The sequence below is a fragment of the Diorhabda sublineata genome, chromosome 3 (genome assembly GCF_026230105.1).
Source record: "Diorhabda sublineata isolate icDioSubl1.1 chromosome 3, icDioSubl1.1, whole genome shotgun sequence".
NCBI lineage: Eukaryota > Metazoa > Arthropoda > Insecta > Coleoptera > Chrysomelidae > Diorhabda > Diorhabda sublineata.
Window position 1 is genome coordinate 19,948,577 of NC_079476.1, and position 20,805 is coordinate 19,969,381.

At 31.1% G+C, this 20,805-nt stretch overlaps 1 protein-coding gene across 1 annotated transcript; it reads right to left on the reverse strand.

The window, feature by feature from the left end:
- Positions 1-690: 690 nt before the first annotated feature.
- Positions 691-18,452, reverse strand: LOC130441654 (proton-coupled amino acid transporter-like protein CG1139). The gene is made up of 7 exons (XM_056775436.1): positions 18,106-18,452; positions 11,742-11,891; positions 6,274-6,546; positions 4,667-5,024; positions 2,639-2,814; positions 1,319-1,494; positions 691-1,132 (listed from the first exon to the last, which is right to left on the reverse strand). The coding sequence occupies exons 1-7, from the start codon at positions 18,162-18,164 to the stop codon at positions 882-884; spliced, it is 1,443 nt and encodes a 480-aa protein (XP_056631414.1). The 5' UTR covers positions 18,165-18,452; the 3' UTR covers positions 691-881.
- Positions 18,453-20,805: the final 2,353 nt, after the last annotated feature.

The window sequence follows — 20,805 nt, forward strand, 5'->3', positions numbered from 1 at the left end:
AGATTTTGTCAATAATAAAACCAAATAAAATTTTAGACTGAAGTTACAGATCAAGTGCCAACACTTTTACGGCGGTTGCCTTTAAGTCAAAAATATATTACAACTTGCAAAAAAATCAATTTGAATTTGGTTTGTAGTGTAATGGAAAATTATATTTTTTATTTCATTAAAACGAATTATTAACCTAGTTATCAAGTGTATAGTAAGAAAATTTTTGTTGTTATCAATAAATAACTGATATTAGGACAAGGTGATGAAAACAATTTATATTCGTTTTGACACACAGTAGAAATTCAATAGAGAGACTTCAACATTATCGAGAAGTGTTTGATAACCTCTGCTAGAATCATGTGTTCACTTGATTCTAGATTTTATGCAAAATTAACAAAAACATTCCTAATTTGCTGAAACAATATGACAATACTTCATTTACCACAGACATTTGGAGTGAGATGGAATTTATAGAACCGTTAGTGATATTCATCCTGAACACACTATTTACACTATATCAACACTCACAATTACACTGTCTGACGCGTGTTTCGTTAACCAAGTTATCATCTTCAGTCATATTTTTTCCCAAATATTTATAACAAAAATTTGTATTTCTTATTTTGTGTTGTTTTCGTGGTTTGTTGTCACATTTGTGACCAAACTGAGGAGTTGATAGGGTTAAAAAAAATAGCAACATGAAGCGTTGATTAAATATAATTAAAAGAGAATTTGAATTCGATGAGATAAGTTACAAAATAAAATTAATATATATATTCTTATTTTATAGAGCTCAATTAGCCCATACTTTGTACATTGTTATTATAATTTAAAAAAACTATTCACATTATCGAAAAAATATTTACAAACAATACTATATCACATAAATGTCACGTTGGCGCAAATTTCTTGTAGATTTCGCCAAGACTTGTAGTAGTCCCGATGATAAGCCCAAATACACCTATTAATATGATTAAGCAGTTTTTACTAATTATTAAAATCCCTCTAATCCCTTGAAAATCATCCCAATATGTACTGAGATCTAGAATTGCTGGTATAGCCAATCCTAAAGCAGAAAGTGTTAAAGCACCAAATAGGGATATGAACAGCTCGATGTATGGAACTGCTATAGCCAATCCAACTGAAAACACAAAAAATAATTATGTCTTAGAGTGAAAGAGGTATAAAACTAACAAGGGATAACATCGTAAATAGATAATCTTAACAACCCATTAAAATAAAATAAATTTTGTAACTTGTATTATTTATATTTATAATCGCATTTAAAATAATACACTTTTGGTAGTAATAAACACTGCATACTTACAACAAAAAAGTACCATCAGAGTTCTCGTGAGATATTCCCAAAATAACAGAAGATCACTTTTGCCTATCCAAGTCTTTAAATATTGATTCCAGACTGTATCGATAGCAGGATACATTTGAAGACCATGTGTTATATATATTGCAAATGACAACATTATTTTGCAAATTTGAGCTGGTCTGAAATAAAAATACATAGTGAAAAATTGGATAAATAATGAAGCTTCTTTTAAAATTTTGTTGTTTACTGATTATACACAGTACTAATTTCTCATACGACCCTTCATTTCTGAGTTATAGGTATTTGAAATTGCAATAGAAGAACTTATAGTTGAGTACCTATATTTTCTAATTTGTACATTCGAACATTATGAATTTTTCATGGATGATTACTTATATCGATGTGTGTTTCACGGAATAATTAATTCTACATTACTATCTGAATATTGAAACTGTAAATACAATGTGATAATTATTGATGACAGGTTTTGAAAAGATTGACAGCAGACTGACATCAACAAATTAAGTTGCTTGTAATAGTAACCTATTAGATGAACAGTTTTTCCATATGCCAATAATATGATCTTGATAGTATGTAGTACAAATGTTTATTTATCTATTCATTAGTTCTCCAAGAAAAGTTTGATTGCGTTTTATCACCTCTTGTAAGTATTTCCAATAGATAATCACAATTTTTGATAATTTTCTTCAGAATTTCTCTTTAAGGCGATCGGTTTCCTTGGTTTGTACAACGATCTAATAATCTACATAACTCCTCAACCATATTTTTTCATTTGAACAAAGAGTACGTTTTTGCTAAAAAATCGATTGCAATATTTATTTTTGCTATATTTAGATGTATAGGTTGTCTCTGTAATAGTTACGGATTGTTAACCATTGGTCATGAGCCGCCACTGGCCTCCAAATAGTAGTGTGGATTATGTATTCCGTCAAGTACATTAAATGGACATACTTAAAATCATCCATTAAAAATTCATAAAGTTCGAATGTATTCGAATTTAGAAAATATACTCACTTCTGATTTTTTTGCATCAAGTTCCGGAACTCCCTTTATAACTAATTAAATAACATAGATGTAAATTTAGAATTAAAAATTCACATTCACAAATTGTTCAGCAAACCAAACAAATCTAGGTATGCAGTAGATCAATAAAGAAAATGGAATTAGAAATGGATGATGAATGGAAAGCTGGTCAATGACGAAAGTATCAAAAAAATGAAATAAGAATCGTATAAAAATATAGAAAACGATGCTATGATGATTTTACTAATTAGTAGTTATTAAAATGGACGAAAATCTTACAATTCATTTCCAATTGTATATGAAATCGATCCACCGACTTTGTCCCCATATGCAATATATCCAAAAAATCCCATACTGGTATATAACAATACTATGACTGCCATACCAATATTCAAAACTCCCAGTGTACTTCCAAAGTATTGTGGGGTTTTCATTTCGTTTTCCAACGGCATTATCTGAAAATAAAAAAGTAATCATTCAAATATTCAATCAATAGTATAACGAAACTAAAAAAGTTTGAATTAGTTTGAAAAATTAGTTTTTCAAACAAGTTTTAAAGGCCGTTTGACATGAAACTATTGTATTGAATCGAAAGTAAACAAGAAAAAAGTGGTCAGTGCATCACTAGCAATAATTATCTTCTGCTGCCTTGCTTTTGGAGTGTGATGGACAGAAAACAGCATCCTGGCTAGATAGAACAAGGGGAAACATGAGTTTAGCTATAGAATTAGACGAGAAAACATACAAAAATTAGTTGAGAATGGATGAATAAACATTAAGACAATAAAACATAGGACAACTGAGAAATCCTTGGCGAAATGTACTATCAGCAGATCGGAAGCTCATTTCTCCCTAGAATTGCAACGTACACGCAATAAAAATGGCAAAAACACCGATGTTGCAAGTGCGAGATCTTGCATGAAACAATCAGCTGAACTTCATGTGCGCATGCTTTTGATCCAGAAATATTGCGTCTTGCATTGTATTAAGGCCGCTTGACATGATACAAGACAAAGTGCAAGAAATTGCTTGCAACTTCTTCCTAAAAGCCGCTTGACATGGTGCAAAATAACGTTCAATCAAGTGTAAAATAACGCATAAATAAATATTGAACGTCGCTTGACTTATTCAAATCTTTGCGATTGCGAGTGGCATGACTGCCACTAACAAAAATTCCATTAGTAATAGTAACCTAATTCCTAACCTCAAATTATATAACCGATTTAAAAACGAGAATAACGAAACTAAGGCCAGTGGCCTTGTTTTTAGAGCCTATGGACAGGTTTGTTGTTAAATCAAAAGTTTTTTTTCGCTAGAATTGTAGCTTGCGCGCAATAAAAATGACACCAATCATATAATATTGCAAGTGCAAGATCTTGGGGATGCTAGAAATTTTGCGACTTGTATTGCATCATGTCAAGCGGCCTTTACACGTTGCCTTGCATCATGTCAAGCGGCGTTAAACGATCCATCAACCACAACTAAGGATTTCCTACGTTTGCTTTGCTATTCCAAAACTGTACAACTTCGAACTCAACTTTTATTACTTTTCAAAATAATAGGAAAAACCGCACGAAATACTATGAGACTTTTTTGGATTTTTTCCAATAATTTCTGAATATAAATATAATGAGGACCACAAATCTATTTTACTACTGTTATAGTTTGTAACAGGATCGCATTGCAACGATTTTTAATTCGCTTTATTTAACTGAGAAGTTAATTGAAGAAGACAGAAGACAATATACTTCATTCCAATTATATTTTCAGCGGAGAGATATGGAGAATATTGAAAAAGGTGGGGGAAAAAGAAATCTTGGCTCCCTAACATAAGAAAATGGACAAATCTCAATGCCGAAAAATTGTTTTATGTTAAAACGTGGTCGCCAAAATGAGAAAACGGCATCAGAAGAAGAAGAAAGAGGTGTGTCTTCTATGAATTTACTGAGGTTCTATATTCTATAATTACGGATGTAATAGCTGATACTAACTATAGTTAGTAAATGTTTTCATCAATTTCATATAGAATTTTTTATATTAAATTCTTCAATAGTTTACTATTGAAGTATCTCCTCTTCATTTTGGTTTTATCAATAGTATCATTAAGAAACGTTTTAATAAAAATCGTTGTGTAATATTTTGATTGTAACTAAAAAACGGCGGTTTTATGTTTTAATAACATACCACTATGGATTATTTGAACCTACGTCAATTTAGCAATAGATCTTACAGTGAAATTTATTACAGAAATCACATTTTTCCTAGTAAAATATACATTTATTTAATAAATGTATCACATTTACTCACCACACCAATTGCTTCTAAAGCAAATAAAACTGTTCCGAAATACAAGGGATAATTTTTCATTTCTCCAAATGCTTCCTTTCCCTCAAACGAAAACTCTCGAGAAAACATGTAGTAACCAATAATTCCAAAACTTGCAATTGTCACAAAGTTAGCAGTAGTGGATAATGGAGCCAAATATTTCAAATTTCTGACATAATTTAAAAGTATTAGAGGCATTAGAGCGGCAAACATCACCCATCGTGAGTCAATTGAAACACCATGGGATAATAATACTTCTTTTATGTTCTCACCAATAAATACCGTGTATACAGTGCCTGTACCTAGTTGATAAATCAGTAGAAATATGTTTACCATATGCCTAAAATTGAAATTTTTTGGTAAATTATGGGAGTACATTACTTTTTTTAGACATATTTTACTGAAAATTATCAATAAATTGTTGAAGTGTTTTTAGAATGTGATGAAATTTAATTCGCTTTACATCATACATATAATTGACACATTACTTAATATAATATAATTTAGATGCAATTCTATAGTTAAATTACTAATTATGTTTAGGAAAATACTTGAACCTGTCGATTACTATTTCCAATCGCGATATTTTACATAAATTCAATTTATCTATTAGTGCAACCTCCAATGAAACCAAGATCAAGTACTTTCCTTTCTTGCAACAACTTGAACCTCTTGTTTCCCCGAACCATCCATTTCTAGCATTTGTTCTAGTCCTTTCGCTACTTCAGAAATTTTTAAGTTATTTCTTGTCAGTTTACACATTCTTTAACGTTTTTAGTTCTCCAAATTTTCTTAACTTCTAGTCTCTTTTCCAATTCATCCCTAGCAGCATTAAGATCTCCTTCATTTTCCATGAGTTACTCCTGATCCTTTTTCATTTCTTCTCGCAATTCTTTTTGACGTGTCTCCTGGCCGTCTTCCATTTCTTATTTCAATTCCTTCATTTCTTCTTGGGCAGATGTTTTCTCTCAGTTCTTCTTGATTCCTCTTCATTTTTTTCTTGAACAGTTGTTTTATGCCCTCTTTTAATTCTTCTTGATTCTTTCCCATTTTTCCTTAGATTTTCCAAGTTTTATGAACTTTCTCAATTTTTTTTTTGGTTTTTCTTCATTTGTTGCTGACTGTAACATTCGTTTCTTTGACCCTCACTGTATCTCTACGCAGAATCTTTTTGACTGGTTCAAACTGCAGTGCTTTTGTGAGTGCGTATCTAATAGTTTTGAGTTTAGAAAGCTCAGATCCTGTTGCAGCTCGATATCTCTGATACCTTCGGCTCAAATGTCTACTTCGATCTTCTTTGTTGTTAGGAACACCAATACTTTTACGCTTTAGTTCTGGAAATTTTCATAGCTTCTAGTCTCTTTTCCAATTCAACCCTAGCATCTTTAAGATCTCCTTCATGATTTTCCATGATTTACTCTTTTTGACGTGTCTCCTGGTCGTCTTCCATTTCTTATTTCAATTCCTTTATTTCTTCTAGGCTAGATGTTTTCATGTTCTTCTCGATTCTTCTCTCGATATAATTTCTTTAGAATTTTTCTTTTCCAACCGTAATTTTATGTGATGAATAACTTTTTGTTTATACTTACGGAGCTATTGAAGAAAATTTCTGAAAAAATTCAGGTCCCTCTTGAAGAGCTGCTTCAGCTGTAGCTGGATAAGTCATTACAGGTACTTTCTTCCTTTTACATAGTTCATATTCGCATTTAATCAATATGTGTATACAATGCGTACATAAAAGTCCTATAAGAGCTGTAGCTATGATTCCTAAGAGATATCCTGAATGGTAAAATGCTAATGGCATGGCAAGGATGCCAGTTCCCAAACTTCCTTTAAGAAGGTGAAACAAAGTTTCCATATTCCTGCGAAAAAGATAAATAGACGTAACTTCTAGCTTGTTTTTACTTTTATTTAATAAGAATGTAGGAAACTTTCCTGAATTGAACAACATAAAAAGAGAATGAATGAATATTACAATATGCCGTCTTCAGCACCGTATAAGGTTGTTTCACATATCATTAAATATCAAAGTTAATAATCCGTACACAGGATAGACATTAGAATACATGAGAAAGGATTAAAAAGTCTACTACACCACGAAAAGATTAAGCAGCATCAACTGGCACAAAAGAGAAAAATATGCATTTAGTTATCAAAATACAGAAATTTTTAACTGGAATCAAAAGTATATAGGGGAATTTTTGAGAATGATCTATATATAAAAATATACAAATAATTTTTATGAATGTTTCGTGTACATATCTTATGAATAGTTCAAATAGTTGACTACTCCTCTCTACGTATATTGACAATTCAATAAAGAATTACAACGATTAAAAATAAAATTTTAGTTTAAGTACTTAGGTGCAAGTCGTGTTTTCATATAAGAAAGAATGTTTACTATGATGATATATACTTAGTTATATTCACTGGTTGCAGTTAGCACCTATGTACCACACTAATTGTATTAAAGCATTTTAAAGTATAATTTATCAAAAACGTATAAAATGGAAACGAAAAAATATATTGAGGTTCGTATACGAGTAGCGGGATAGATTCCAGAAAACTCGTTACAGGATCAGCTTTCCCTAGTTCCGTTTGCTGTTTTGTTTGAAAGTGAAATATAAGTTTAGTATAGCTATAGTTTCCATACTTTTTATTAGGTATGGGCAACCTTTGCTTAGCTAACGACGCAATTAGGTCGTGGACACTGTATGGAAGATATAAAAGATCAAAATTCAAACGTACGCAAAAAGGTTCTCACTCATTTAAACGTGATACCAAATGTGCTAATTATTTTTTGTGTGAAAACTCTCAGCAGGGGATACTTTACTTTAGAAAGGTAGGTTCTATAAAATTTGTTTGGTTCCACACAATTATATTTAGACTTAATTTTTCTTTATTCCTGAAGGTCGATCAAATACATTTGTAGGAGAAGTTGAGGAATATGAGTATCTTTCAAATTACACCATACTACAAGGATTTGCAAAAATATGTAAAGTGTTTGATTAGTTCTTCAATAGAATAAAATAATTCAATGTTTTCGTGTATTTCTGAAAGATTCCATGGAAATTTTTTTTGGGAATGTTCCTAATGTTTCACATTTATCTTAACGCGTGAATTACTAGATTATGAAATAGAATTTGAGAAAATTTATTAGTTAAATCAAACTATGTTCAAATGAGCAGTCAAAATATGCTCATTCTGTCACAAAAAATACAATTATTAAATTAATTATGATTTGATAATGGTTTGTACAAACAATGATGCTTTCTAAGATCTTGTTAGCACTTATGTTACATAAAAAAACCCTATTAAAAACGATTTCAGAGGTGTTGTGTACTGTTAGGCATTTTTGTTTCTCATGCCATTAAATAGTTTTGGTTTGTTAAGAATATATATCTTTCGTTAAGTCAACGATATACCAAGCCCAATATGGATTGGCAAACTACATTTCCTCGTTCCATCGTTTGATTAATTTTCTACTTAATATTAAGAGATAAAATGGGATAAGGACTTTTTATTTATATTATTGTGTATAAAAGGGATAAGAAAATTGTAGATAAGTTGATTTACCGATAAAGGTTTAAGAAATTACCTTTATCAAAAAACAAAATCCGGTTCAATATTAGAAAACATCTTTAACACGGAAGGTTCCAAATTGGTTTCTAAATATATTAGAACAGGATAAAGTGTAGTTCTTCCAATATCAAATGCAAAAGACAGTTATGCGAGGAACAATCAATATATCATAAATACGCAAGGTACTCATGCCAAATTAAGAAATTAAAAATAATGTTGACTCCCCGTATAAAATTCGGTAAACATCTAACAAACCGTCATTCCACATGGACTCATCATCTCCACTGTTTACCAATGAAAACATCGAATCGTAAACATAAATGCATTTCTATTTGCCGACGCCGTATGTACACAACTTCTTCGAAATATTCCTGCTAGAAAGTCTGCGATAAACATTGGCGTGACTAGGTGAGATTTGGTAATTTGATTCATAAATTTATTTAAATAAATAGAAATATGGCGTTCTTTAGCTGTGGGCGAATAAAAACAATGAAATTACACAGTGTAGTGAGAATAAAGAAGGTATGAATTAAATAATGAAGATTTAGATATACAAACACAGCAAGTTATTATAAATTATATTATATATTATTATATATATATATATATATATATATATATATATATATATATATATATATATATATATATATATATATATATATATATATATATATTCGAGTGTTTAAAAAGGGAAAATATTTAGCAATCTTATAATGCAATAATAATAAGAATTGCTGAATTAACTAGGGTAATAATAATTTTTCATTTATCGAGTAGTCACGAAAGGGATGGCTGTGGATCATTCACAGAACCGAAAAATATGTAAAGAAACACTGAAATCAGTTGACAAAGCTACTCAAGATTTTATACGCAGAACAATTTATAGTTTATATAAGGAGAACAGGGTTGCGAAATTATAAACGATGGCGACAACATTATTTGCGTCAGATAAATGACTACCGAAGTTCTAATAGACGAATTGGGTACAAAAGGGCTCAGTTCAGGTCTGGTTCCCTGTTTAAACTAAACTCCCTTATAGGCAGGTTTTATAATTTAATATTCAGTTGTAGCAAGTTAATGAGGTATAAGAATGATTTTTTTCTTTCTAAGTTCCAAGTAGGACTACAGTTAAGTGCATCTGTATAATGACAATGATTCGATTGCCTTTTAACGAATACTTTCTCGTATACATATTTTTAAAAGTATTTATAAAAATAATTAATTTATAAAATTAGGTATCTACGCCTATGCTGGATCAAACAAAATTGTCGACAAGGTTTTTTTTAATCTGCAATTTATATTGGAAGAACTATACTAGATTTAGAAAAGAGTGGTAATTATAAATTTAGCTGTAAAAATTTGGACAAGAAGGACGAGTATGTTCAGCAAACTAAGATGCCTGTTCTATAGAACACCTAGTAGGCTAGGTGTGAGCAAAGTGCATTGCGAAAAAGACTTTTTTTACTGAGGATTGAGCAATATATAGTTTAGAAATTAAGTAAGCGATAAAAGTTAACAGAAACATTTTTTTATTTATGGTTATATAGTAACATAAATATTCGTTTATTGTTCAAAGGAAACTTTTAATGTTCAAACCTTGTTGGAAATACCAAAGAATTGCTTGTTTACTTTTCATTATAAAAAAATTATTCTATGTAGTTATTGCTTATGCAATAGATAATCTATGACTTACATCACCTTTTCACTGTAATTGGTGCAAATTATAGTATTAATTACATCGATATTGCACACAGTAAGTATTAAAGCTTGACATTCAAGAAAATTAATTTGATCGACTTTATTAAAGATGTTTCGGCATTTAAATGCGCGAATAATATCTACAGAATTATTAATACGAATACCATTGCACGTCATCAATGACGATGATCTTACGCCACAAAACTAATTAACAAGTCTGAGTCATGAGCATTCGTGAGAAACCAAAAAGGTAATTTGATTATTTGATAATTTTTAAATCGTTAAACTGGCGAACGTGTTAATCTTCATCAAACGGCGTGGAGCAGCTAAATAGAGTAAATTAATGAGGGGGGTGCTGGGAAAATCTCCTAGGCACATAGATTTGTATTTTTTGATGCGCATTTTTGCATTTAAAAAAATGTGTGTCATACTTTTCAGGAGAATAGACGTTTTTTCCCTAACTTTGCGATTATTTTACATATAGTGGACTCTATTTCTTTTTTGTACCATAATTCTCTATAATATAATCCGAATTAAATTTCTTAAAAATTTTTAACTCTTCTGACTTAAACTAATGTCAACATCTACTATATCCCATAAGAAAGCAAGAAGACTTTCCGAAATCTGTCACAATCGTTTCCGAGAGATATGTGGCAGGTGGTTAATTCGTATAATGGGATGTTGCTGGGTCACTTCACGCAGTTTTCTAGTTTCTCCTAGAGGTCTTTTTCTACTTCTTTTAGTATCATTTTATATGGCTTGTTTTTGACTAATACATATTTCCACGTTATCTCTCATTATGTTTAGATCTCGGTATTTTTCTTTGAATACTTTATATATCCTGGCATCCATTTTATTGTGCTAAACACGGATTGCCTTGGTTTCTCCGACTTTCTTTGCCAGAAGTCCTTCCACTATCACCGAGTATTTCGTCGCTTCACCTAGTCGACATTGATGAACCCACCGTTTTGAGCTGTTGATTACCTTCGCACCGTGTTTTCGAACTTTCAGGCTCGAGAAGAGAGACCAGATCAACTCCATCAACATCAAGATCTTACAGGAACCCGACCTAAACTAACGTAACCGTTTTGTTGAGGGGGGGGGGCAATCTTCATGGAGACCTAAGAAAGTTACTCCTAGTTGTGGATTCACCCAGTGGTGTTGTGTTCCCTTCTGGATAAGCCTGAAGGGTCACTCCACCTCGATGAGGCTACCAAGTGAGCGTCTAGCAGTTAAAACCTTACAGCCTCTATCGTTTTACTGTTTCTGGCTGGCCGTGAGAACGATACTTCATTCGCCATGGGTTTCTTTTTCTGTTTCTGTACTGATTTGTTTATTTATTAGATATTTTCTCTTTTTTATTAAAACATGTGATTTGAACGCATGAACTGCTTCTTCAAGTGTAGGAAAACGTTGACATCTCAATTCATTTTTGATCTGCGGGAATAATAATAAGAATTAATTGGGTGAAAAATGAAGATTGCTCAAAAAAATTTTTGTTCGAACTCATGTGCGAGAGCTCGCATTGCCGTGGTGGAGAATGAATCGATTTCTGCGATTGATTTCCCTGCATTTTACAGAAGCTTTAATAATGTTTTTACTGCCCCATAGAGATTGGAGTAAATGAGGATGTTATTCTATTTGGCAAAAAATGAATATATCATTTAATCGTAATTATGATAATGTTATAGAAAACACTTTTGATGACAATGATAAACGACAGAAATATATATAGTTATCTGCTATGAAGGAAAAAATCTAAATCTCAACTTACGTTGTGGGATGCTTTACTTCTCTATAGATGTAAGGGTCATATTCGCCGGCTTCTATGGACTTCTGGAAGTCTTTTAATTCTACAGGATTTATACCATTATCTTTGTCTTTATGCGTTAGCTGCTCTCGAGAGCTAATTGCTCCTGCGAAACTGTAACAGATAAATATTTTGCTTATAATACGTTTTTAAGGAGAGTTTATGGGGTTTCTGTGAAACTCTTAGAAAATGTTTGTGACAACAAGTAATAAAATGTTAAACTATAAATTTTTGCCGATGTCCGCTCCCTAATTACAATAAACTATATATTCCTCAAAGTGGAAGTATTTATGCTTTTAAACATTTTCAGTGTCTATTATCAGATTTTTTACTGAATGTCCTCAAGGAATTTCGATGTGCACGTCCGTCCGTATATAACATTACCTGAAAAAACACATTACGATGATGGTCCCAGAAATAACTGGGCCATCAAAGAAAACGCAAAAATTTTGGTTCTCCCTTTTCAGTCTATTAATTTTGATTATTATTCTTTTGTTTCGGGAATGAAGTGATGGATGGTTATGAAATGGTACAAAAATTCGGCTTTACTTCTGTGAAAAATTGGCAAACACTCGATGGAAACATCTTCACGACGCTGTATTTGTTCCATTGTGAGCAAACGCACCACCCATCTTGCGCATAGCTTTCTCATGTTCAAATTTTTAGTTAATATGCGATGTATTATACTTTTTGAAATACGTACTATATCTGCTAGCTCAAGCACTTTCAGTTGACGATCATCCAATACCGCTTTATGGATTTTCTTCAACATCTCTGGAGTCGTCACCTCATTTGGTCGACGATTGCGATGCTGGTCTTCGCAGATCATACGAATTCGTTTAAACTCTGCTAGCCAATATTTTACTGTTCATAACGAAGGATCAGTTTTACCCAGAGTAGAATCTAGTTCAGTTTTTTAAATAAAAGTCACATAACGGTGATCAATTTTTTCTGTGTTTACAAATTAACTGAAAAAGTAACTATTGATATTGATGGCTGCCAAACAAATACTAAACAACGTGGCATCTTCAAACTTGATTGTGTACTTTCTGATACAGTGGTATTTTTCAAGCAACTACCGCTATCTCTAGGTCAGGCCAGCTTCTTCTGGAACCATCCTCGTACAACTAGCTGCACTAAACTAATTGATATTTTTGTATTTTTAAAAAAAATTGATCGTTTCTATAATTGGCATAGATATTCCTTTTTGTGCTAGAAGAGCAAAAAAGGTAAACTATGATAAATTATAGTTTAAAGTTTCTAAAGTAAAAGATTATTATTTATTCTTATGACAAAAATAAAATAAGGAGACGAAAAATGACTATCAAAACGCATAGGGTGCTCAATATTATTGATTATTATTTTTCACTAGCTTCATTTCGAAATGTAGAGTTAGTTTTAAAAGCAAAATGTGGTATGAAGCATCTCACTCTTTTACAAAAACTCATTTTCTTATCAGTTACTTTCTTTTATTATCAAGAATTATTCTTTCTTATTTAATTGAATCAACTATAGACGCTTTTCTATGTTATTTATTACGATTTATTTGTTGAATTATATATGATTAGAATATCAGGTCAACCCATACATTATTTCGTACTTTGTTAATTATTTCATCTAATGTTTTTGTCATTTGTCATCAAGAAGTGTGCAAAATTTTTAATTTACCTGAACGTTTAATATGGGTACAAAAAATCAATTTTAAACATTAAGATAAATATACAGAAAAAGCGTGTTTAAGAGTTGGTATACATGAAGAATGTTACACGTTTAAACAAAAGGTCCAATATTGAATCATATTTTCTATTATTATAAAAAATTCAAGCAAACGAAAAATGTGTTCAGTTCAATATCATGAGTTAGACAACTAAGGACATTAGATGTAGTAAAGTGCAACGTGCAGATTCTGGTACGTAAAGAAGGATTAAAGGTTTCCCATTCTCCCGAAGTGTGACAGACTACGAAGCTGCAGAGCACTACATCTATAGGCGCATGAAATAGAAAATGAAGATCTTTAACATCTTGGGTCGCAGTATTATTTTTTTTAAAGACGCTTTCGAAAACCTAGTCAGTGATGCCCTGTAGACAGAATGGTATTAAATATGTATAATAATAGATATTGATTCCTAAATCAGATTAAAAATTATAGTCAAAAATCGCTACCTAATTGTTTACAGGGAGTTATGGTTTCTGTTACTATTCGTAATTTCCAACTAATCGTTTGGTGGATTCTGGAAGTTCTAGCTCCAGATCGTTGATGTTCGTTATACCCTGGAGAAATTCTTTGCCTTATGCGGGACCTTTTTAGAGCTCATGATAAACACTGTAAAAACTATACACTGAATCAAATTGCTAATATAACTTTCTTTTTACTTTGTTCTATCTTATGTCAATCTAGTTTATAATATTTATTATGTTTGAGATATTTTTATTCATTAATTGATTATAATATTAGGTTATCCTTTTTTTAATATTATTTCTTCAGGATAATTATTTTCTCTCGGTAATTCACAATCTGATAGTAGGATAACTCTATCGATCAAACTAATTTAGCTGTAATCAATACTTCGTCTAAAAATAATCTACAAAAGGAAAAACTAAGAGTCATTATATTTTCTTTGAATATTTTGCTGAAAAACAGAGCAATACAGAGAGTGTAACCAACGAATGGTAATGCTGGTGGTTCTTGAAAGGCTTTACTAACATCTACATTTCTTAAACCCTTTAGCCTTTTATGAAAACAGAATTCTCTCTAATAACATTAATAAACCAATATTATTATTCTTGTTATATTCACATAGAATTTTTGATAATAACGTATTAACTCCCAGTCAAAATATTTGACTTCTGTTTACACTTTTTCGATTTAAAACGCATACCATGATATTCAGTGTTTATAACGAACCCTTAAAATTTGTTTTTTCTTCATTTGAGTATTTCATATAACAAGTAATGATAACGATGCTATTGTAGTTTTATTTTTCTCAAAGTACTGCGTTGTTATCGGTCAATAAAGATTAGATCAAGTGTGTATTTGATTGTATTCAGAAATATTCAGAAAACAGATGGAAACTTCTCAAGAATCGTTTGGCATCTATTATTGGGATCAAGGTTATATACTAACCTACATAAAATCGATTACTCGGAATACATTAAAACCAGAAACAACTAGAAAAAATAATTTAGATATGCTCATGAAAGTATATAGTATCTATATTAGTTAAATTCTGAATTGTGAAAATAATTTCCTCAACTTCCCGCTAACATCTGTCAACTTATTTCAAATTTTATACGTGTATATATATATATATATATATATATATATATATATATATATATATATATATACAATAAATAGAGTAACCATCAATTGATACCAACGAAGATATCTTGTTTAAAAGAGTAGGGAATCCATAGAAATTGAGACAAATATGCAGAAGAGAAGTTAAAATGAATTGAAAGCATAAGATTGAAGGAATAATTATATTTCATAATTCAATAAATCAACATGTATTTGAAGGGAGCATAATCAAGATACGAATATACGACGGTTGCTACTTAAGTTTTGATATAGACAAAAATGAAATTAGTCTCGAGACAAATGAAAACAAATGTTTATAATTGGATATGTTTGTCAAAATATTCTCAATTAAGATCTAAGCACTTTTGCTTTGCTTGCATTTGACGTAATTGTCAAAGCATGTTTTTTGCGAGAAATCTTTGGGTGCCAAACAAGGTCTGTATGGTGGATGACCTATGAATTCGATGTTTTTACTTTTTAGAAACGTTTTTCTTCGAACTGATGTGTGAAAGCTGGCATTGATTTAGTGGAGAATGATTCGTCTCCTGCGATTGGTTTCCTCGATTTTTCCAAACACTTCTGGCAAACAAATGCTGATACACCATTCAGGATTCACCGTTTTACGTTGCTCTCTAATGGAACGGTGACGATATGTTCAGTTATTCCGTAAAAATAGGCGACCAAGACTTGTTTCGTGCGCGTTGGGGCACTAGAGCTAGTCTGAATACCACGAGGAACAAGATATCGAAAGTACAAAGACTGGCTTGTATATGTGCAACCTGAGCCATAAAATTATGCCCAACAGTTGCATTAAAAGTTATTCTAAATCTTCTACGTCTACACGTAGGACTGGTAAACGTGGTAGATAAATATCTCTTAGAATGTTCAACAAAGAAAAACCGTCCCTAATGACCAAACCTGGGACATGGCTCAGAATGATGCATCGAAGAAGTTTACCTTTGAATAAAAATTAACCTCAATTCTAAGCTGTAGAAGTAAGTGGAATCCAAACAACATACTGAAATGAACAGAAATTCCATTAAATGGTATTCGGATCTAAAGCAGCAGATAGAACTTGAATAGGAGTGCACGGGCCCAGAACCAAATACTCTAAAAGTAACGGCAAGCCACCAAGCATTTTTCAAGCAGACATTTATGCAATTTAAAAATGGGTCTATCTGTTAGCCAAGCAGTAATTAGAGCTTTAAGCTTCAATATTATAGAATCCAAACTCAGTGACAGACACGCCCTCCATGGGATCTGAACCCTTCCATGATATCAGCTACAGAACAATAGGAAAACCTTGGAAAAGAAGATAGATAGGAGCCAAACCAATTATTGGGACAACCTACTGTAGCTGAGACAAGCAAAGACTCTCCTGGGAAACTATAACTAGAGAAGATCTGCTGAATGTACCAACCTAAGTAAGAACAATCTACGAATACTAACAGGCGTCCTATCGGGGCACTGTAACTTAGCAGATAATGCAGCGTGTAGATTTTGTTGCACAGAGAACAAAACCTCTATCCACATTCTCTCGAATTGTAAAACACTAAGGAACTCGAGAGCACTAAAACTGGGAGCGCTTGAAATAGAAGACGAAGATTTCTGGCAATTACAGTCATCCTACAATCTAGATCTTTTAAAAGGAATGGAACTAACGGATCAGCTGTAAAGACTGGGCTCTCCAATATCGCAACAAGAAAGGGGGACATAATAGATCTTTTCGGTCGCAGTGTATATGAAACCCCAATAGATATATACATACATCCATTCAAACCAATTATAAGAAGAATACAAATTATTTTGTCTTTAAACTATTTGTTCAAGAGAAGCAGATTTCAATAGATATTAATTAATACCTCAATTGAAAAAGTATTATGAAGAGAAAAGTTCATTCCGGTGTGAGAGTGTATAATTTTTAAAATAGATTTTATTGAGTTTAAGAGACGAAAATTGAAAAATAATTATTAATAGGGAAAATAGTTTGAGGTTAACTAAACATTTTAGTACTTAGAATTTCATTTTTTTTTTGAAAAACAAATACAGTAGTGGAAAGCAAATTTTGTTGTGAGATTATTTTGAGATAAAATATTTGTGAAATTTGGCTGACATTCAAATAGGCCAATGAAATGAATAAAAAATTTGCGTTAAACAAGTGTTGTTAATATGAATGACAAGTTGACATTGGATCTCAAAATACTAGAGATACATACACATAAAAATATATTCGAACTGAATTATCAATTCATTATTTTAAATTTGTTATATCGATTGATATAAAAAAATAATTGCGTAATTAAATACCTATTATTGAGAAAGATCATCACACAATATGAGAAAAAAATCTGAAATTCAAAAGAGATCTACATAAATAAAAATTATAATAATATATAGGAGAATTTAGAATTCTTTTGCAACAATGTTAATTTGAATTTGCAAAATTGTCATTGTAAGTTAAATTGTATAATTTCAGTTTATACTCATCGTTACAATGGAGAATTAAGAAATTATTTTTTAATGAATGTATTTGTTGTTCACACCAACGTTATTCTACTCAAATGCGACCAATTTCTCGTGTTTCTTATGATTGTAGCGTTGTAGTATTATACTAAAGAGAGCAGGGTCATAATATTATAATTAGCAATTACACAATAAAGTAGACGCCAGTATAGATATTCTCTTGTGAATGTACGCTAATAAAAGGAATTTATACATAAACTTTTCATTCATTCATTTTTTTGTTTCTATACTTCATTTCAGTTGTAATAACTTATATCAAAGCATTAGTAGAAGCGTTTTGAAATATTCTGTCCACTGGTTCACATGCGCTGTTGCTCTTGCTGCAGTCTACTTTTTGTTAAAGAATGATGGCAAAATATTTTGTTTGCTTTTCAGCATTATGATAACGTATAAATATTTACACCACAGTATAAGTCAGTCTTTATTACGAACAGAAAATTGATATTATTACCTCTATCCATTCTATCAATGAAAAAGAGAAAGGTAATATTTTATGAAAAGTACCTGCTATAACTTTCAGTCCTGCCGTCTCCTAGGAATTCATTCTTTTGATAAAAACTCATCCTTTATATCCATATAAAATCGTTACACTTCTAAAATAGTTTATTAACACACAAAAATCACTGTATTAGTTCTTCTAAAAAACTTTGGACAATTCGTACTAAAAATATCACGATTCCCGTCTAATGAAATTTGTATGGAATTTATTTATAGAATTTTTTTATTTGTCGATAGATATTTTGTTAATCTTACACACATATTTATTTTTATATTTGAATCCTGTCCTGGTAGATGGCGAGAGCGCGACAGTTTTATAGAAAATGGTTAGTTTATAACAATATATTGTATATAAGCGTACAGGGTCGACGTTTTTCCCACTCCCATTTAATTTAATGAGTTGAGATACGTATTTAAATATTTTTGTTTATTCAATCTTACCTGCGTTTCTATTCGTACACTGCTTCTTATCCATTACGATTTTAATTAATATTTTGTTATTGATTGATTTGTATACGGTATGTAATAAATTATTAGATTAGTATATCTTTACAAATTTTGACCCACTGGATATATTTTTATTAAAATATCTCTTCTTTAAACTTAGTTATTCTTCTATTTTGACAAATATTGATATTTAATAAAATCTAATGACGATACACATACACCGGTATGTTGAATTGTAGGCTCAAATTTGACATTTCTCGCGCATGACGTCATGTTAGAATCAAAATGTTTTCTTGGCCATTAAGATTGGTTTGGAGTCGTATTTTCTCGGTTTTTGTGTGTTTGTGATATTTTTTTGTTTAGCGGCTATTATAGAGTTGAATTAACTGTTTGTAATTTCTATTATGTGATAATAGTGCCGTCGCTACATGTAAAAACACTATTCGAAATACCAAAGAAACAGGTATTAAATACAAATCACAAAGAAACACATTTTTTGTTGTTGTTGATTCACTTGTAGAATTAAAAACGAAAACGGTTTCAGTCTAGTTGGAAATATTTATATATGATATCCCTTATTAATGTGTTATTTATTTGAGCGCCATTTTATTCCATTCATTTCGAAAAGTTTATTTTCATATAATGCAAAGTCTATAGGCTTAAAATATTGTTTATTTATCTATATATGATTCGCTTAAAGAAATAAATAAAATATACCAATAATATGTCAGAAACAATATTATTAAATTGTATAATTTCAAAATTTTGGTAATCATATTTTAGGTTAGGTTAGGTTAGTCTCTTAATTCACGGAACAGAAAGGAAATTATATTCTTTGTAAACCGTATGCTGCCAATTCAATAACCATCAAATATTACTTTTGGAATCAAAATAAAACTAGGTATACAGCATACAAAACCTCACATTTTGATTCCAACGTGACGTCACATAGTACGAGAGAGATCGTGCGTGCCTGCGCATAAGCATACCGTGTATGTGTATAGTGAATCTAATCAAAAGGTCGGTCGGTTTAAAGCCGCACTTGACCTGTCGTGTTAGATCCTGTTTCTATCTCTTACTGCAGGGTTTTACTTCATATTTACGGTGGAGATGTGCATGTCTCGTTTTCTATAATGTTCTTAGTTTTTAAATATGCTGATTCAATCCTTTGGTGTTTTCCTCAACTATTTTATACAGTAAGTGTGACTTAATCTTTCATCAATTCTTAATTGCGATAGGTCATTGCGTTGTTAAACAGACTTTTGTGGATTTAATTGGTTTTGATCATTTTGACATGCTGCTTGGAATAGTACGATGTTTCAGGTTTGATTATTGTTAATAAGTTCTGCCGATTTGCTGGTTTTGTGACGCAATGTGGGCTAATTCTCTTCGAGTGTGATTTCAAGTATAATACGGCAATTCATAATTGTTTTGTTTTGAATATTTATTTGTTGTTGTCTTTTTTTAAATCTTTGTATGATTTCGGTTTCCTCACAATCTTTCAGCATGGTTCTCTTGTTTTTGGTTGTACTCAAATCTGTTCTCCTCCGAGAGCCTTCAATAGTTAATGTTCATCGATAATATTTAATAATTCCATCAATGGATGAATATTAGCAACTCTTTGGCGTAAATCAGTTGGGGCTTTCATTCTTTTTGGTTGGCTGCATTTTTGTTCTTAATGATCGTTTTTCTCTTGTAGGCTGTTAAATATATTATAATTCTTATTTGATATTAACAAGTAGTCTTGTAGTTTGATTTATTTTGTATATCTTACTATTTCTTCTGAACTTTTGAGCTCCATTTTGTAGCTTTGTAGTTTCTCATGCATTGGACTGTTTTGTTCCATCACTTTATTTGGCATATACGTTCGTAGTGTTGATGACAATGTTAATATTTTTTTTAAATATAAACTGCTGTCGGTTGACTGGTAAACATTTGACAATTGTTTTCCTGCATAAACAGTTTATTAGGTTGACTTGGCGGAATCACCCTGTAATCCTTTTCGTTATTGTTTTATTTTAGAATTCCCATTTGTGGCTTTTAACATTATTTATTTTTGTATAGCATAAAAACTAGCTCTCTTTTTTACATTTTAAACTTGATTTCGGAACAAAACACATCCGTTCGATATTAAAATAACACTTTTAGTATTTGGAATACAAAATTCGTACTTGAATGCATCATCAGCCAGAACCTCATTATCAGTAGTAGAATGCGCTTATTATGTATTGAGTATATGTATCTAAATAAACCAGAATT